Source organism: Anopheles marshallii, chromosome 2 (assembly GCF_943734725.1).
Source record: "Anopheles marshallii chromosome 2, idAnoMarsDA_429_01, whole genome shotgun sequence".
NCBI lineage: Eukaryota > Metazoa > Arthropoda > Insecta > Diptera > Culicidae > Anopheles > Anopheles marshallii.
In genome coordinates, this window is record NC_071326.1 from 72460548 (window position 1) to 72481306 (window position 20759).

A 20759-nucleotide genomic window follows, 5' to 3' on the forward strand; every position below is an offset into this window, starting at 1 on the left:
AAGCGCTGTTACGCCATTCGCCGTTTGACGTATCTGATTACAGCGACTGCAGCAGTCAGAATGCTGATCAAAGATCCATTCTACGCAAATGAGAGAGTTCCAGGAAAAGTGACTTCGAACCGCGAGCTATATTGTTTTACCATTGCTCCCGCATCGGTACGTTTTGGTGTGGTACCGTCCCTTACAGACGTCCCTTTTGCAGCAAAAAAAAAAGGTTGTAGAGGGAAAATGGGCAGCCAGCGCGAATCGTAAAGCAGAAGGCAACGCATAAACCAATCAATCAATCAAACACAAACTCTCAATCAAACAAACGGACGGATCCATCCTTCAACCCAACTCCGGCCCCACTCCCCCCCTCTCTTTCTACAGCTCACTTCATCAGAAGCAAATTGGCAAACAAGAAGCAAACAAATGGAACGAGCAAAGATAAAAAAAAAACAGGCAACACAACCGAAACAAAACAGTTTTGTGATCAAATTTAAATTTTGACAGCTTTGCGAAGTGGTTTCGATGCTGTGCTTTTATTGTCATGGTTTTGCATGCGCGTTTTTCCACGGCCTACTGGCCAACCACGGGGGAAAAAGAAATACGTCGCTACGGTACGCAGCCTACATTTGGGGTTGTTTGCACTTACGCAGCCTAAAAGCCACCACTGTTTCGGTTTCACCCACACCGGCTGATGGGAGCTGGGGGTCGAGCAAAAAGGGATCGTGCGGTTGTTTTTGTTTTGCGTTCTCTGCTTTCTATTTTGACTCCATTTGCGCGCGCCGCACATTCCACTTGCAGTGATGAATTATTCAAATCACAATATTCGATATAAACATGGCAAACGGTTTTCCGGTGTTCCGACGACTGGCAATACCATTAGCGGTGGGATCAGTCCAACGGGCGAAAGAGATAGACGGTGCAGCGTGGAACAGAAGCATGCTGCGAGCTGGCAACACATAAATTGCCTCCCGTATCCCGGCCCGCCATGTTGATTTCCACCCCTTTTGCCAGCGGGTTTTCCATCTCGGAATGCATTTCGCTTTGTTTCTTTGTTCTTCTTTCCATTTGCAAAACCTGTTACTTTTCTTTGTTTTACGCGGTACGTCACTCGAGGGCTTCAGCGCATGGGGGATTGAATTAGAATAATGGTTGTTTCATTGTTTGCAGAAAACGAAGGGCAAATCATCTCATCTCCGCTGCGCGTCCTCGCGGGTGCTTCGATTTTCTTCGTATTGCGCTTTTCCGATTCCGTTTAAAACATATTTTTATCGACGAGAAAGCGAGGTCGAAATGAGAGATGCTAAAGCGAAACAAGTAAATGGATCGATTTTGGTGTTTTCTTATTCATTCGATTTCTTTGGTAGATTGATTTTATTTTTGCGAAAGTGCTTTGATGATGAAAGCATCTGATTAGATGAAGCCATTTTGGAAACGCGATACCCCGCGGGCTACCCCTTACATCTACACGCATTGCCGGGGCATCGAGCATCTTTTGTTTTAAAGGCCTTAACTCTCCCTTTGCCTGCAGCCGATTCGTGGGTTGTTGTTGTTTTAATTCGTTAATCTAATTTGACTGAAGTTGATGCATGCTACTGATGTTTACCTTTACCAATTGATCCTTCGAGATGCATTCGGGATCGGTTTGGAAATGGGTAGCCTGATAAAATATCCTTTCTCTTACATTTTAAATATGTTTAAAAATAAAATTTGAAATTAACATTTTGTGTTAAAAAAACGACATTTGCATCATTGCTATTTCAGGATGCAAAATTATATACAGTCAATTGCAAACAATACAACCATCCGGAAAATCCGCGATAGTTTCCTCCATTTTATCATAAATTTGTGCCATTTCAACGAACATAGCTGCTCTTCACGATCACAGCGAAATATGCATCCTTCGCTTCGCAAGCATGTTTAAATCGGATGATTTATTCAAGCGTACGGACGAATTCATTTCCATTTTGGTATTTCCCCTCCAGCAAATGCCCGCATGGCGAAACTATGCGCTCGAGTACAATCGCAACCCATTTCTACCGCGCCATTTTCCCGGGAATGGCTGCTTGAGCTAGGGTTACTACAGCACCAACCAACTACATGTACGAAAATTCACTCCGTTTTGTAGTTTTGTACCAATCGCAATGCATTGCAATATCTTTCCGACTCCGCTTTCCAGCGCATAAACAATGTTTGATGAAAATTAGACCCCACAAACTCGACTTAAAACGACTGTAGTCTGATGGTCGGTGGAGCTGTGTTTTATGCTCTCGCCGCAGCATACTTTTACCCATCGCAAGCTCATTTCAACCGGTAGCCTCAACATGGATAACATGCCAACACTCATGTTCGGTTTCATTCATCACGATCAGATCAGAAGGATGGCGGAGTGGATAATAATCTTGTTGCTAGTCTCGGTTGAATGGATGCCGCCAGGGAGGGTCGTAAAAGGCACTGGATCAAATCATCATCTGCGATTTGTGTTATCTTTTTGCTGCTGCATTTTGCAGAATGTTTATGTTTGATTAGGCGACGGGGATGGAGACGACCCATCCTCGATGGGTTTCACGACGGCGTTCTCTGGGAAGTTCCTCCTGGTGTGTGTGTGATGCTGATCCGTTCTTTCATCACATGCTTCTAGAGACGATGTCTTTCATTCGAAGTATTGAAGAATTACACCAATTTCCTTGTACATCTTTCCTGGAAACCGAAGCTACTCTTGTGGAATGAATCAAAGCAATACTTTCAATAGTACCAGTGTACGTTTCCATATTAACAGTAAGTAAATAAAGTTTATGTAGGGTTGATTATTTAACTCAGACAGGAAGCACATATACTCATATGCTGCGGTCTTCATCCCATAATTTAAATAGTGAGTTACCTTGGAATTTCACTCTTAACTTCAGCTCACGATTTAAATCTTTGGTTAACTCAAACAAGCGTTATCTCGTGACTTAATCCTACACGGCGACATTTAACTCACGATTTATATCTCATACAATAGAGTCATAAGTCTTACAAGATCTTAACTCATATCAGAGTTAACTCACGATATAAATCGTGAGTTGAAGATCACCATGAAGAATTAAATTGCGAGTTAACTCTTGATTCCACTTGTGAGTTGAAGGTCACCGTGAAGAGTTAATTCTTAATTATTTTGAATGGTTCAATTCTTTGTGAATGAGTTAAAACGCAAAGAGTTATAAATTTCATTCTTTGGAACCTTGAATTAGTTCACTCTCTAGAAAGATGTAGATTCACATTCATTCTCAAGAAGTGATAAAGATGATACACCTGGTAGGTCTTTTTTATTCGTATATTTACTTAGACAAACATTTTTCCTACCCACTGTACACGATTGCGAGCCCCTTAAACACATTTGTGGTTAGGAAAACGTGATTCGTCTTCAATTGCGTCCCATGGCTGAATGGGTTGATCGAATGATAATCACACACGCTGCAAGGTGCTCACACAACCCTCACATCAATTTACACATAAACACACCATCTTGAATGGCGCACAAAATGGCACATATAATAGAGCTCATAAAAGGGTCCACGGAGTAATAGGCAACAGCGAAAAGCGTCTCACGCCGTGTGCGCTACAGATCCAACGATCGTTCCGGAAATGAACAAAACCTACCCACAGGTGATGCTGTCGGTGTCGGAACATGTTTGCTGTTTTCATCACATCTGTGTGCGGCTCTAAATTTGGTTACCCTTTCCGCGCTTGTGCTTCTATTTTACCGCTCGATGTTTATTGCCTTTGAAATGTGCTATGCCGGTTGGGTTCGGCGCACACCTGCTTTTGAAAAGAATCAAAATCTTGACTTCATTTTCGATCGCCCGAAGCGAACGAACTGATAATTTGAAAAGCAGGAAAACTGTACTGTAAAACGGGGGGAAAAACCTGGAAAAACTCACCCTCCCCCCCCTCTCCCTTCACCAAGAGCAGACGCCAAAGGAAAACTCAAAGGAAAACATCGTGCTGGCGCTGAAGAAGCCGCTGGGAAACGGTGGTAACACACAAAACAACCGCGTGGCATAGAAAATGGCTTGTGATGTTCTTTTCCTTTTTAGGTGGTGATGGCGATGATGATGATGATGATGATGAAAAACTTCCGGTGTGATATTGAGAAGGATTCGTGCCAGAATGGTTGAGGGTTGCGTGTGTGGGTGAGTTTTCCCGGGAAATGGCGTCCCCCCAAGGCGTAAACACATTTTCCCACCGCCGGAGAATCCCGCGGCGACGGCTGACAACAACGCCGGGTAGACAAATTCGTTCGGATGTTCGTACAGCAGGGCGATCGTTGGGGTTGGAAAATTGAAAGAAAAACTCTCACTTTTCCTGCAGTTGGTGGTCGGAAAGGGTAGACGAGTGACGGTGAAAATGTGGGAAAAGTTTTTTCACCCCCAAAACTCCACCACACAGACACATTAGCCCCCTTTTCCGGCTGACGAATTATTACAGCCATTTTCGTCTTTCGTCCTAGCGTCGTAGGGCGAGGAAGGACTGTGAACCGGACAAAGGGAAAACTCAGGTGTTGGCAAAGTGTGGAAAAGTAGACATAAAAGGGAGTTTTCCTTTCTTTCTTTCAATCCCTGCTTGATTCCTTTTGTACAATACAATCAATCCATATCATCTAATTCTTTCTGTACGCCCTACCATACTGATATCAGTCGATGGAAAATCATGGAAAGTTTTCTCAGGCTTAGTGCTAACGTATTCTTGCAGAGACACAACACAAGACAATGGTGTTACCATGCTACACACAGCATAATGCAGAAGGACAAAATAGTGTTGCTTGTTCGTTTAGAATACTCCATTTAGCGTGGAATTTGTTTTACCCCCCGACATTACATTCTCGTCTTCTTTTGTGTGAAGACTTCGGTTTCGGACCCCCTTGGGAAAGCCGTTTTCTGTCTCTGCCACAGTGGAAACTTGTTGCGTGTAGGGTTGTTGTTTCATCCGACGTCCTTCCACTCTCACTGCACACCGAAAACGGCGTTTCCAGTTTCAAGGTTTCTTTTTACTCAGGTTCCGTTTGAGGACGAGATTTCGCTCCGAAACTTGGTCCGCTGGTGGTTGGATGGACCTTTGGAATTCTAGCATCAGCTTCCAAGAAGAGAAAAGTTTGTGCAAAACCATGTTTTGCTTGCGTGGAAATTCCATCTCCACCAACACGGACAAATATCTTCCATTGCACGGTGATGCAACAATTGTGTTGCGTTTGCTGCGGGAGGGATCGTTCTCCACATTATTTCCGTTAGTTCTGTTCACGACGCTTGTGAAAAGATGTTGTTTTACTTATTTCTTCATGCCATAACAATTTCAGTGTAATACTGCACCGAGGTGTTTAATAAAGTTACGACCGTTTTTTGTAGGATTTGCTCTGTTTATGGTAAATTTATATGAAAAAATCACTCAACATATTGCTCATGGCTCCTTATGCCTTTTGTCAACCTTCTGGCTTACAGGGTTTACGGGGATTAATTTTACAAATTTAGCGAGATGTTGTTTTGTTCGGACATTCAATTGATTTGTTCGGCAAGCTATTGAATTGTACAGAAGATGGCGTTGACATGTTCGGCAGAACTGTTGAACAATCGTTGAATTATGTTGCTGGCAACACTGTTGCTAGCAAAGTGCACTGCGAATAGCAACGCAGCTTCTGTAAAATCCATAGCAACCGCGTTGCCAACAATAACATTGTACCGTCGCGCAAAAGTTCTTCCGAATATGTCAACGAATCTCGAATAATTTTTGTCGTTAACTTTCAAAACATCTAACATCATCATCAAACAAAAACATCAAAATCAAACAAAACAAAAGGCTCTAGGAAGTACTTCTAGTTTTGAAGCAAGTTTATTTTGGTGTGTTTTGTCTAATGAATCGTTTGAGATGAATCATATGGAAAGTTTGTTTGAAAGTTCACATTCAGTGAATTCAGATCATCAGTCGACTCTCAAAAGATTCGATTGAAGTGCAAGCTTAATGTATTTCAACTGATTAATCGAGCTCTAAAGGTGTTTAAATCATTGAAGAAAGTCATATTAGATGTGTGGAATCATCACGAGTGTGGTGCTTCTTCGAAGAGTCATTCAATTCATCGCCCAACTCTCAAAAGGTTTAAAAGTATCATCATAATAAAGATTAAGTCATTCATTTCTTTTTGAAGCGGAATTAATCTTTAAAGATTCATTAGTCTTTGAAGTAAATTTACGAAGTTTCCAATAATCTTCACAATATAGATTCAGAGTTATTCAATGTGGTTTAGAGCTTCATCTTAACATAAACAGAATACAAAAACCAACAGCAAATGTGACAGTATATTTTCTAAATGTCTCCGCGGCAGCATTTCCACATTTTGGATTTTTGGAAATTGATATTGCCAAAACGACCATAACTTATTTGCGGACCTAACACTAATGTATGTGAGGATGAATATATCGCACAGCGGTATACAAACTTGTATTACAGAGTTTAAAAATTCATGACACTTCCAAAAAGAATGGCTCCACATGAAACCTTCACCTCATGCATGATAAATCCAAACGAATAATGCAGTACAAATGTCTGTCCCACAAAGACGCCACCTTAAAGCTAATAACTTTCGTTCTCGATTAAGACAATGCTTCCCAATTCCTCGCACGTGGCATGTTGCCGGGTGGAATGTTTCCTGTTGCCACCGCACCGCATAGCACTTTATCATCGGATATCGGTGATGATATATCAATTGTTACCGATACCGGTCCGTTGATTGATTTGTTTCGATGGTCGTTGACGGTACCGGAAGTCGAAAAAGACAAGTGCCATTCACACACGTAAATCGATACGGGGACGGAGACAGCAAGGCAGCAGGGCAGAGTGTATCATCCCAGGGCAGATAATCCAATTGTAATCCAATTCAATATGTGGGAACGCACTCAAGGCGCAAGCGGTGCTGTGTGTGTTTATTTTTTATCTTGCCAAGATCATTCCCGTGTCTGGCAGCAAAATGGAACCATTAAAGATTAATTCCCATTGCCAGTTCTTGGTAGCGTTTGAATGTTTCCTTAACATTTCCCAAGACAAACGGTTGGCGGTTGCTTGTTATACTGTCGAAGAATCATTTGTTAGGTGACCTTTGGCAAATCGGTACACATATTTGTCTATCCACTGCTGTCAGATGACATTGTTTGTACAGAAGTTTGTTTCATGACAGGCCAGAACGTATGTTAATTTTGGTTCTAGTGATAGCAGTTGTCTTGCAGGGCAGAACCTGATAACACTGACAAATGGCAAACGATGACAAGAGCGATGATACGATGGCATTAATCAAAAGTTTTCACAAAACTTTTCCTTATTTGAATATGAATTTTTTTGTTTATTAAACTAAGTTTAATCAAGGAAATGGTAACGCTAAAGAATACTTTTTTGTTCGATTAGTTAAAAGGATTTGATTATGCATCAAATAAACCCCCTTGAAATGCTTACTAAACCCATAAGAACCATAACATTTCCACCCTAGGAATGAATCTGCTTGATCGCACAATGTCCCATCCCAAGCTTCCAAGCACTAGTAGATCCTACCATTGTCAAACTCCTAACCCCCCCCCCCCCCCCCCCCCTACCCTCCACTTTCCTCTACACCCTTACCGCCCCTTCCACACACCCGGCACATCCTTCCCTTCCTTGCTGCTAGCTTGCTTCCAAAACCGAATGTTGTCCGTGCGCTCCTCGGTGTGTATCAATGTGTTCGTTGTTCGTTGTCCTTTATACGAAACATTCGGGTTCAGACCCTAATGGTGCAGGTGGCGCGACGTGGTGCATCGGTGCTGAAACGGCGCAAATCCCGGAACCGCATGGAGGCACCCCAGATGAAACCACCGCTCAGTGCCGGCCTCGGGCCGGGGACGGGCCCCACGCCGGCTGGTGCAACGTCGACGACGGCAGGTGCCAATGCTTCCGGTGCGAGTTGTGCTTCCGCGGCTGGTGGTAGTGGTGGGGTTGGAGGGGCTGGCGGCAGCCAGGGGACGGCACACGCTCAAACGGCCGTCGGTGGCACACAGGAGGGAGGACAGCTGGGAACGCCCAACACGCCGGGTGGAGCGACTTCCGGTGGTGGCGCGACGGGAGATCTGACGAAAAGTGAATCCGACGGTGACGTTGTATTCTACATGGAAGAACCACGATCAGCAGGTATGTTTCAGCTTGATTTTAAATCGTACAGTGCATAACATAACTATATGGGTATGAACACAATGGTCTATGAATTTAAATAGAGTAATTTTTTTTATATTTTTTTACCATATTGCAAGTAACTTTATTTAACTAAACGACCACGAACGAGGTATCTTTTTATTTTAGTAAATTTGTACAGTAAATGTATAATTCGTCTAATAATTGTTAGTGGCTCTACTACGTCTCTAATAATCTGATATATGTTCAACTTCTTTTTAAAAATGGCTGAGAATCAGTGCCGTTGTCAAGGTTCTGTCAGGAAATATCGTATTTTTTATGTAATACAGTACTTAACAAAATAAACATTAGCAAAATTTACATGTCTCCCTCAAGAATCAAATAAATTATTTGTTCACTTTGATTTAGCGTCCCTAAAACAACGCAGCCTTATAGTTATGTAACGCACTGTAACATATAATTAAATATCCATTTTAACAATCTCTTTAAATCTCGAGGCACTAATGTCCATAGAATTATGCTACGCACTTTACTGTAATATTAAGCGTCAGTGAATTTATTTTACCTTGCTAAAATATTTCTTTTATTTTGCCTTTTAAAGGCAATTCCATTGAATTCCCTTGAGCAATTTTATCTGCGTGGTGTTAAATTTTCAAACCATTTTAACTCCACTCCACAAACGGGTTATAAATAACAAGTCCCTTTTTATGCTTACATTGCATTGCATCAACCTGTCGCTTGATTCCAGCAGGAAATTTATTGATTAAAAAAATATTTTTCAATAACATTCCTTGCCACAAAACGCCATTGTCAACAATTCAAACCTCTATCGTACCAAAAAAAGGGTATGCAACAACAAAAAAAAAACAAAAGAATCTCCTATAAATATCAACGATATCAACCCGTTCCGAAAAAAAAACATCCATTTCACCGTTTGATCGTGTCGATAAAATGTTTTCACTGTTGTTACCCAGACAGCACAAAATATGACCCGAATTCGTTTCGCATCTCCACGTAAAATGGAGGATGCGTTGGGTAGGAAACATATTTTCCCTTCTACCCTTTGCGCTCACGTTCTGCCAACCCCACAATTTATCGGCCATACCAATGTGGCACATTCTTTCAGGGCAGGTTTTGTGTCGGAAGTAATCATCGATAAATTCCACGATCGGAGCATAACAGAAAATTAGAACGTTCCGTCCGTGTTCGGCTAGCATATGTAATAAAGGTGTTAACAGCCGTACGATGAATGATGAACCTTGCCGTTCACTGTGCCAGCCGACAAAATGCCCGAACCCACTTCCATTTCCACTGGAGCACTTAATTAATTGGTCAATTTCGTTCCTAACCAACTTCGTACACACCGGAATGGGAATCATTTTCGATTGCAAGTTCCACCGAATTGGGAATGGTATTGTGTGGTTCTAGTAGCGGTACCGTTTCGTTCCTGCCCTGCCTCTACAATCATTTTCGAATTGGAAAATGAAGACAAATGCAGTACACAGAATTATGCCTTTGTTCGTGAAGAGAATTTTTGGTACGAACGGGGGAAAACGTGGAACTATCGTGCTGCGGAAAATTGGTTGATGCTTGGTTGTTTTTTTGTGTCTAGCTAGAAATAATAATTCTTAACCGCAAAACAACTTTAATATAATATAATTTATTCATTTTGTAGCATTTTTAAAACATTTGAATGAGGCTGTAAAATATTCTTTTTGTTTTGTTTTTATTTTATTCTTCAAAAAGACACGTGAATTATGCTATTTTTTTTTGTGCGTTACTGCATTTAGTACTGGAGTACTAAAAACTTTAACAAAATAACTGGGCGTCTCCATTAGTACATGGAACAACAAATAACTGGGCGTCTCCATTAGACCGTGCGTATGAGCACAAGTATTACAAACGAGCGTAAATAAAAACAGAGAAGCAGTCGGAAAAAGGATACAACTCCTGCTAAATATTGAAACGAAAAACCATGAGTTCATTCAACTTTCGCTCATCCCTTAAAATATGCCCCTTTGGAATAGAAATTATGGTACTTACCCTTGCAAATGATACTACTTATAGAACAGTATTCAGAAGCAAACGGAAAAAAACTATCTCTTTTCTAATTACACATACGCACGAACGCTCAAACAAACAGCCATTTATTTACCTTCCCACAACTGGCCGACGCTCTCGTTGACACTAGCATTCGTGATCATGCAACTCAACAGTACGATAACACTAACAGTATTCCGTAAAGAAGTGAAAAAATCACAAAAAACGGAGAACTATACATATACAAACCACGTATAATAACTGAGTTTTTTTACCGTAAAACCAGCACATTTTTTACAACACAGCAAATTGCAATCGTACCGGTGACACGCAAACACGGACGAGCGTGATTCGAACTATTAAAGTGGGGAATTTTCATTGCCTGACATGTTTTTATCTATGCTTGCCCTTTATTTGCTTCTGCTGTGTTTGTACGTGGCATGTATAATGGTGAAACGTGCAGGTGGTTTGGTTTTATAAGTAATTTATAATGTAAATTCAGGATATAATACTTTATTAACAAAAAGTGACTAGGTAGTCAACTAGTTGAAATGCCTTTTTATGTAAGTCGAAATGAAGTCGAAACAGTATTCATTACCGACCGAATGTCATATTATTTTTTTAAGGAATATTTTTCATGCAATATTTAATTTGAAGATAGCTGTTACAGTCGGTACACAAAACTGTAACGTCACTAGACTTCTTTGGCTAGAACATTGTCATGGGACTCCACATAGCCAGATAGTCAGTCCTTGTTACGGGGAACCGTTTGGAATAGGATTTTGTCCCTTGTTGTTTTGCAGGACCGGCGCCACTACCAAATACATGACCGATTACTAGTTATTTTTTTAAGAATAAAAGAAAATGTTAAATAAACGATAGAAGTAATACAATAGGAAATAAAGTTATGAAATTTGCAATAAAAATATAAAATATTTAACAAAAAAATGTGTTTGCGCCAGGAGGCAATTAACTCCTTGTTACACAACTGTACGGCCGGGTACATTTTTTTTCGGTACGGTAATTACTAATGAATTCGGGATAGTTGAATGATTTCATTTTCTATAATGAAACGAATTAACTGGTTTCGATTCCATTCCCCACTTATGATTTGACAACTCGAAAACAACTCGTAATATACGATCATCTTTCTGATCCCACCCGTGTAGAGAATGATATGCAGTGTACTGAATATTTCATTTTAGTGTCAATTGGCTGTGAATATTTAGAGAATTTTACTATACAAATTTTTTGCAGTAAACAGCAGAAATCAAACGGGTTTGCGAGTTATGATGAAAATATTGTTAATGACAGAAATCTCACCAAAACATATGGACACTGTAAAACACTAAGAAATTTCATGCTAAGCCCAATATATTTTTATAATATTATATACCAAATGTAAGGCTTTCCATTCATCAAGCGGAATCATCATTCATTTTAATGATAAAATAAGAATTTTTATGTGGAATATCTGCTCATAACAACAAATTGTATCGTTTGAAAAACCAAATAACTACATAGTTATGTTACACACTGTAATAATCTGGCAGTGCTATTCGTGTGACGAGCAATTAAAACGATAGCAATAAAATGAATTTCCCTGCTTCCTTTCAGGCACTCCGCTGCGGACGCGTCGAAACGATCCGAACAGGGGTGTGTTCGTTAGCCAAAACAGTTCCGTCACGGAAGCACCAAGCGATGAGGTTGAAGCCGAACCGGAACCGGACGACGAACCGGAACCGGCCCGTGTCACGCAGTAAGTAGCATGCGCACGAAACAGGGAGGAAACAATCAACACGCCTGTAGCGCTAGAAGAAAAGAATCACGTTCACGCATTAACTGGCCCGATCTGTGTGCTAATGAGCTAATGTAATGTGTATGTTCGTTATGTTCGTTCTCTTTCCCCTGGCCAGACTGACGGAAGCGCACCGGAATGCGATACGTGCGATCCGGAAGATCAAATACTTTGTCGCGCGGCGTAAGTTTCAGCAGGCGCGCAAACCGTACGACGTGCGGGACGTGATCGAGCAGTACTCGCAGGGCCACCTGAACATGATGGTGCGCATCAAGGAGCTGCAGCGCCGGCTGGACCAAACGCTCGGCAAACCGGGCAGCTATCTGGCCGGTATCGATCGGGTCGGCAACATCAAGCCGATGACGGTCGGTGCCCGACTGTACCGCGTCGAGCAGCAACTATCTGTGATGGACAAGAAATTGGATCAATTAACGCACGCCATCAACTCGATGACGATGCAGCAGAAGATGATATTACCGCCGATGCAACCGTACCAGGCGCATCCGCTGCACCAGCCGCACCCGATGCCACCGCCGATGTCGGCCGGTATCCATCCGCTACACTCGCCCGCCACGCTCGGTGCGATCGTGCAGCATCAGCAGCAGCAGCAACAGCACCAACAGCAGCAAATCTCACCGCTCCAGTTGCCTGCTGCCCCGTCGCTAGCTTCCTCACCCTCGCTCGCCATGAAAAGCCTCGAGGACGATGTGTAATATTTAATCTAAGCTCGTTCACTCACGCTCTGAGCTCCTGGAGTGTAGGGCCGGGTGCGAGCATGGGAAGGAGGCAGAGTGTCGGGCAGGAAGGAAGGGTACCAGGTGTACGAAACATGAAGGGAACAATTGTGTTCAAAACAATACGCATAAGGAGCAGGCAATTTAATGGACCACAGCAACCAGGCACAGTGTGTGAAGGTGGGACGGCTACATCAGCCATGGAGATATCTTAAGGAAATAATGCACAATATTGACGGCAACTCTTTTCAAACGATCCTCCCAAACAATGGTTAAGCCGAAAGTGAACGAACGGAAACAAGCTCTCCTGAAATAAGCAAAAAAGGACCTGCTGATCCTTGCTATATTGCACCCAAGGCTATATACGCACCTCTTCCAAACCGCATACTGCTGCGAAATAATGCGAACAGTTTTATATATTTTTAAAAAAAAATACACAAAGACACACACATATTTTCACAAAAGCCTCCAAAAGAAAGGAGAAAAATTCACACTTCACCTAGGGGGGGATATTTATAAAAGTGAAGTTTAAAACATATAAGACAAACAACTTGAAAGCGATTTCATCTGGAACACTAAAACAAGGAGAAACAAAAGAACGAACCATCGAAAAGAACACTAGAGACGCAAAGAACACATGGTTGCTAACCATGGATGTACTAAAAATGTTTCGTTTTAGTACAAGCGAAGCCGTGCTAGGTTGATCCTATCTACACAACCCACGCACGCATGCATGGCACACTCACACTAACGCATACGAACGCTGTAGCAAAACTGTTTCTATCGGGCCGCAAATGGGTGAGCCCGTCTACCAAAAAAAACCGTAATCTTAAGAGGACATGAGACTGTGATAGTGAGTTTCGCTGGCGGAAGCTGTGTAAATTTGAGCCCGGTATCCAGCTCGGCAACGTGTATAGGTGGTACTGTGCTGTGAGTAGTGGTCGATCCCGCAAGCACTTGCCCTAATTACTTGAGAGAAAGAGCGGAAGTGCGTCACATATTTGATGGATATGTGTTTTGGTTTCAATCTCTTAACATTTGTTTTCATTACTTTTCCACAATCTTGTTTTTTTAGAACTGATCGTTATCACCATCGTTTGTTTTGCGCCTTGTTTTTCTTTAAATGTTTGCATGTGTAGCATTTGATTAGATGATGAACTGGTACCGATATGGCACCGTTTACCTGTTCACTAATTATCGCTCGGAGTATACCAACACAACGCGGCGAATGCACTTTGAAACACACGCAATATGGGTGTGTAAAAATGAATCCGGAAAGAGAAAGGAATGCGACACTGTTGCAGTAAGGTGGTTGGTAACATGCTAAACGCGTATAAGCAAACCATAAATACACAGAAGCAAGGCCGCAAAAAAATAAAAACGAAGAAGAAGAAGAATAAGAAGAAAAGGAAGAATAGTAAGCAATAACTAACGCAACTCAAATGCCTCGAAACTAGTTTTGGTGGGAAGTCGGGCAGGAGTTTCTATCTGCAGCACCGTTTTGTTTCCTGTTAGTTGCTCTATCTCTTTTCCTCTCTGTTTTTTTTTAATTTTGTTAATTTGTTTGGCAGCTTACCACGAGTGAATTGTTGTTATAAGTGCATACAAATTACGTTAGAAATTATGTGCGTGTTTTACTAAGCTAAAAGCTTTCCGATTCGATGCGACAACAAAGACACAACAAAAAAAAACAAACCCCCGGTCAGGGATGTCCATTAGAATGTGGAATCTGTTTTTGTACCTGTTACAGAAATATGCAAAAAAGTTTTCATATTCTTGCGGTCATCCTTGGGCGTACGCTTCAGCATTCAACATGGTAGAAATGTGGTGCAGGATTTTTTCTCTTCTTGTAGATTTGTTTCATTTTTACCTGTTTTTGGCACAACCGTGCTGCGAAAGATTGTGTGATCTTGATCTTGTTTTGCTGTAATTTTTATTTTCTAACTCACGTTTTACATCCGTTTCGTGCCTTTTAAAATATCCTCCTTCCATAAACACTCATGCAGCGCGCATCTGGAACATATTTAATATGCTTCGCTTACAATCACATGACCACGCGCGCAACGAAACAACTCTAGTCTTAACCTGAATGCCTGACACTTAAGCTGAACACTTAATGCAAAACATCCGACGAAACATTGAATAACAAACGTCAAAATGCGCACAAAACTTCGAGTGCACGTGGCCGAATGGTTCGGAAAGTGTGGTGTAGATCAGCAGCAACAGTACGTTATCACGAACCGAGACATAAGAAAAAAAAAACACACACACACACAAACCATCAAGCAAGGTAAATATGTACAGCAAAACGTTTAAACCACAGTTTTGAACCTCTCCAACTCCAATGTCTGAAGGTCGCTGAGTAACCCCGAACCATCACTAGCCGCTTGGAATACTTTTGTTCTTGTAGTACTTTTTATATGCCAAACAGGTGTAAATAGATTACACATTATACACACACACACACACACACACACACACACACACACACACACACACACACACACACACACACACACACACATTAGATAAATAAAACAAACACAACATCGACATTTTTAGTACTCGTGATGGTCGAAATTGGTCTCGAAAACATGAAAAGGTTTTTAAAAACAAGTAACTCCAATCTCCAATGTTGTAAATAACTTTTAACAAACTGATCGCATAATAGCCGTACGGCGTTGGTGTCTCGGTTTTAGTTCATTTTGAATGTTTGCATTATGTTCGTCTCGTTCTATCGATTATCTAATGGGGAGGGGAAAAAGCACACACACATGCAAAAAGATGTGTAAAGATGTAAGAAGTTTGTTAAATTCAATTCAAAGTCGCTCTACACTAAGCTACAATAAGCTAGGTGCGAACTGTGCAAATAATTGTATGATAAAAAAGCAGAACAAACCAACTCAGCAACACTCAGTAAATATTGAAGAAAGAGGAAAAAAAAACCGAGTTCTACTGAAAGTGATAAAAGTATATAAAAATAATAATTTAAAAACAAACACGTTTAAGCTATTATTAAAACTTGCGTATTCTGCACAGCAACAACCACTCACAGATTTAAATCAATACAAAAGTCGAATAATGCACCTAAGTAAGTTTTGCATAGATCAAAAGAAAGTAATAGTAATAGTGAGTCAAATAAAAAAAAAGGTACATTAAAACCGTTAAACCGTTCTTACTGTGATTATTGTGACGAAAAACAAAAAAAAGGAAGAGTAAGAGGTATCTTAGTACACTCAACAGAACACTAAAACACACAAAATAAATAAAAAAAGGAAACAAACAAACAATTACAAGCGCAACATTTGTACAGCCCATGAGAAAGTGCGTATTCGCAAAGAAACACAAAATCGATAATGAATATTAGCAATGCTCTCTCCATCTCTCTCGATCGAATTAAAAGAAAAGAAAAACGAGTAGTTTAGTGAGGTTGTTTGTCTCAGTGCAGTATATAGCAGCAGAAGAGAAGCTAAACACGGTGAAACACTGTTTATCCGAGATGATTGGGGATGAACACTAGCCGGATAAGCGGACAGCACGGATCTTAGTATAATGCTGAGTAGATTTTTGGGTAAAACGGAAGAAAAAAGCCTCTTTTCATTCGCTCCAATCTAACTAGCTATGGAGTGTTCATTTTGGAACAATTGAGCTATGACGCACGGTACATTTTGATTTCAATTATTATTTCTTTTTTTTTGTGAATATAACAACGTGATAAATGTAAAAAATAAATAAAACCTATTATAGAACAACGATAAAATATGAAAGGTAAACCCAAACGTTTGTTTTGCCCCGATTTCGACATAAAAAATGGGCCGTTCTCTTAAATTGCATGGTTGTCTCCCGTCGGGACAAGGTCCATCAGGAAATATAACTTGCTCATTGAAGACAAACCAGGCGATCCTGCTTTCCTGCTTAGTAGGCTACGTCGAACTAGCGCAATGAAACATTACGTGTAACACATTACGTGTTAAAAAATCCTGCCATGTTAGTCTACTTTTAATTAATCATTTATTTACCGGGCAATTCTGGAGTAATGTAGAGATTGAATCAAAAGTCTTTACTTAGATCTTAAATTTATTTTCGATACTTAAAACCACAACACTTTTATTGACTGATACATTCTGAGTCAGCGTCCTTGAGCTCACGAGCAAATGGAGCAGTCTGAGGAAGAAAGCTGGTCAACTCGATTTGCTCTGCCAGCCTTTAATTTGACTGCTTTAATTTTGTGTTCTAAAGTAATATAAAATCACATTGTGATTCATCACACGTGAGTTACACGTGTACAGTGTGTAATGGATCTGATCGTTTCAAGCATTCGTTAAATGTCTGGATGAACGGATGAATGAACGAAAACGTTCGTTTGAAATGAACAAATTAATAGCTTTATTACTTTCTTTCAATTAAGTGCACAATTATATTTTATTTTGAGGTAGATTTTAGCAATTTATTAATAACTAATAATAACTTAATAAATTTCATTTCCGAGCAGCCCGAATAATCCGACACCCGGTTAAGTGGCACTCCCAGATAACGGATGAACGGCGTTTCACTGCATTGGTAGCTTGCTACTATAGCGATAATAGAAAGTAAAGTAAAACATTAAACTCTTAACAACTCCACCACAAGAGTGGCAAGGCGATAGTGTATATACCCTTTAAAAAAAACAATAATTCTCTCGCATTTGCGACCAGCACATAGTAGAAGAGTAGCAAAAAGAAAATATCTTTCGTTTTCGCGTCCCACAAATACAAAAGACCAATTCGAACAAACGCCTCCTGTAAATATATATATATATCAACTCAGAGTGTATGATGGTGAATGAGTGGTGGAAAAAAGAACACACTTACAAACAACTAATGAAGAAAACTTTTAGATAAACACTCTTGCATAAATGCTGATAATGACGCTGAAGGGTCCAAACCTGTTTGCCTCTACGAAAATCATTAAAACAAAACTAATTAAAGAAAGTATCGAAACGAATAAACACAAAAAAAACAAACAAACAAAAAGGTAACAAACCCCATTACGTCTAAAGGGATGAAAGAGGACACAAAAAAGAAAATGTGGCTTTTACTGAGCATATTTCTTTAAATAGAAGGTAAACGAAACCCATTGAACAAGATTGCGTTACGAGAAAACAATCGAGGAATGTACCGGGGGCGGAAAAAAAGAAAATCAGTAGAACAAGTTTAAAACTTCAACTCCCCTACCTTTCCCCTAACAAAACCGATCGACATGTTCGTTAGTTTTCCTTGTTTTGATTCGATTTACCAGTGAGTTAGTCACTAATTCCTGTAATTCCGTACCGAGGATCATTTGATGATCATTCTTGTAGAAATAACGAAGCAAACAATGGCCAAGTTATTACAACCAAGTAACAGTTAAATGCTGATATTTGTTAAGAAATTTGCCCCCGCTCGAGCCAGCTCGAGCAGTCCACACCTAAACCTGACCCAAGACTCGAACCCATGGCTTTAAGCACAAGGACCATTCTCTACCAATAGGTGTATCAATAGGCCGTATGGAACTGAACTCGACATATTTTACGTCTTAACTTCGTATCCTCTCTAACTGGAACCGAAAACTGTAAGCCTCCCTTTCTAAATCTTATAACATTCTACAGTACCACACACACACACACACACACACTCGCAAACGGAACAACTGCATAGAATCTACATATCTTTAGTACAGCGCGAAAGGATAAACATTTCTTCCCGCAACATTGGTGATACGTGAATTAAACAAAAAAGAAAAGATAAGAGAACGATCTGATAAGAATGAAACAAGCAAATAAACACTCTCTTAGTAGAATTAACATAACAAGAAAAAAAACCAATGGTTTCTCTTAATCTATCGAGCTACGAATGAACCAAACCCGTGTACTGACGAAAACCTCTGCAAACATGCAACTTTAAAGCAAATACCTATTTAAACTAACCGCAAAACAGTGAACCACTGAGCAGATACCGATAGTACCCTTTACAGGGTTTTCGAGTTCAAGTGGCAAAGTTGGAAACATTTATCGTTGTGCAAGTTGAATTAGGATGTGTTGAGGTACAAGTGGAATTTTTTCCAATTTGTGGAAACATTCTTCCGTGACACATAGACAGCTTTGAAAAGAAATCTAATTCAATTTGCAAAAGTTCTAGAAATTGAGAAGGATCACAGAACCGACTCGAAACATTCTAGTGCAACTTTAACAGAATTCAGATATGGCTAGAATTTTGCCACTTGATCTCCAAACCTCTGGACATCTTTATACAAGCTATTACATCTACAAGGTTTTCAAATTGACGTGGTATGGTTGGAGCCATTTCTGGATTCATTTCAAGTTGTCATGGATTAATTAGATGTAGATGTGGAATTCCTTTCCTAATTCTGGAGCTTGTTCTGATTGAGAAAGATTCTGTACAGCTAGCAGAGAGATCTGTCAAGACAGTAGGCTTTGCAAGTGTTTAAATTCAGAGAGCTTTGTACAAAATCAATTTTACCTGATAAAAGCTCAAGCAAGGTGGAATGATTCCACATGTACCACTGCATTTTCTATCTAAACTTGAATAAATTAAGATATGGCTGCAACTTTACCACCTCAACTGGAAACCCTGCATCAAACCAAAAAAACAGCTATTTTATCTCTAGCGACTGGGAAATGAGTCCAACTATCCAAAAAAAAAGCCCTCTTATCCGCTCATTTATAAAACAAAACTAACAAAAAACCCCACACAAACTGTACAGATTAAAAGCAAAATCTTTTAAACATTGTTAAACATTGGAATATTTAACGAACTTGTTAAGCGGACAAAATAGGAACAGCAGCGAAAGAGAGAAAGAATAAAAAATCTGGGGAAAACCGAAAAATAAAATTTTCATCTTAAAAGATAAAAAAAAATAAATTCAACACATTCGTTACAATTTGGTAGTGTGAGGTAGACTATTTTAAGCTAGTAGCGAAACGAAAGCGTATTTGTGGCGGGTCGAATAGTGCACAATTACTAACCAAACATGCCACACGCACACACGTTTCATAGACACACATACACATGCACATATCTTCAAACACGCAGCCACGGCACAACTACACACGTAAGACTTTCAACTACAATAAAAAAAAAACACACACACACACTTATACCGTAGGGGCCTATCTATCGAAAGCGGAAAATTATCCACGGGGAAATCTTTACTGGGGGAAAGCTTTAGCATACTGAAGAAGAAGAGAAAAAAACACGAGACGAATGCAAGTGATATAAGCGAGGTACACCACGGTCGAGTGCATAATCGTGGATTTGTAATAAAAATTATGTTCTTTCATTACTTTAGCCAGAAAAAAGGACTTTTGCTCGGTGTTTCAATTAGAAAGCTACCGTATGGTTTGGTAACTTTTCAGTTCTCAGCTGTCAACCGGTTCCTACTAGAGCCTAATCAATATTCGGGGCGGGAGTTTAGTTAAAGATAATGTTGAAGAACGCATCTGTTCGTAAAAGAAAACGGAAGTTTATAAATTATGGTATGCGAACGTTTTTGTCCATAGTTAAAAAGTGAGTAAAAAACAAAACACAAATAGTCAAACTTAGTGCGTAGCAGTAGTTTAGAGAGACATTAACAAAGGGTCAAGTAAGAAAGCGAACAGAAGCCGGAAGGTACATAAGCCGTTTTCATTTTTGCTCTTCTTCTCATTCTCTTTCTCAAGCGTACAATCATCACTCGTTTAAGCTATAAGGATAGCTTTATTGATAGCAAAACACTGTAGACGTAAGAACGGTGTAACGATAAATGCGTATGTTACAAACAACTAGCATCGTTTTTTTCCATCACATGGAATGACACTAAAACTAAATAAGAAAAGCGTGAAGAAGCGAAACCAAAAAACATCTAAAAAGACATGGGAGCATCCGGGGGACACGGATTTCTAAAGTAAGCCTTCGTTCTACGCTGCTTCGCTCGATTTGAATGGGATAAGCAAGTAATAGTAGCCGACTTGTAACTTAAACTACCGAAAGTAACAACCCAAATTC

The 20759-nt window shown here is 40.2% G+C and overlaps 1 protein-coding gene across 1 annotated transcript in view; it reads left to right on the forward strand.

Annotated features, from left to right (window-relative positions):
• LOC128708804 (potassium voltage-gated channel subfamily KQT member 4-like) overlaps positions 1-12717 on the forward strand; it is a 31906-nt gene extending 19189 nt beyond the window's left edge. Inside the window, exons 6-8 of the mRNA XM_053803785.1 lie at positions 7764-8166; positions 11824-11965; positions 12123-12717. Of these exons, the coding sequence (XP_053659760.1) occupies positions 7764-8166; positions 11824-11965; positions 12123-12717 (1140 nt within the window). The remainder of the gene's footprint in view (positions 1-7763; positions 8167-11823; positions 11966-12122) is intronic.
• The last annotated feature ends 8042 nt before the right edge of the window (positions 12718-20759 follow it).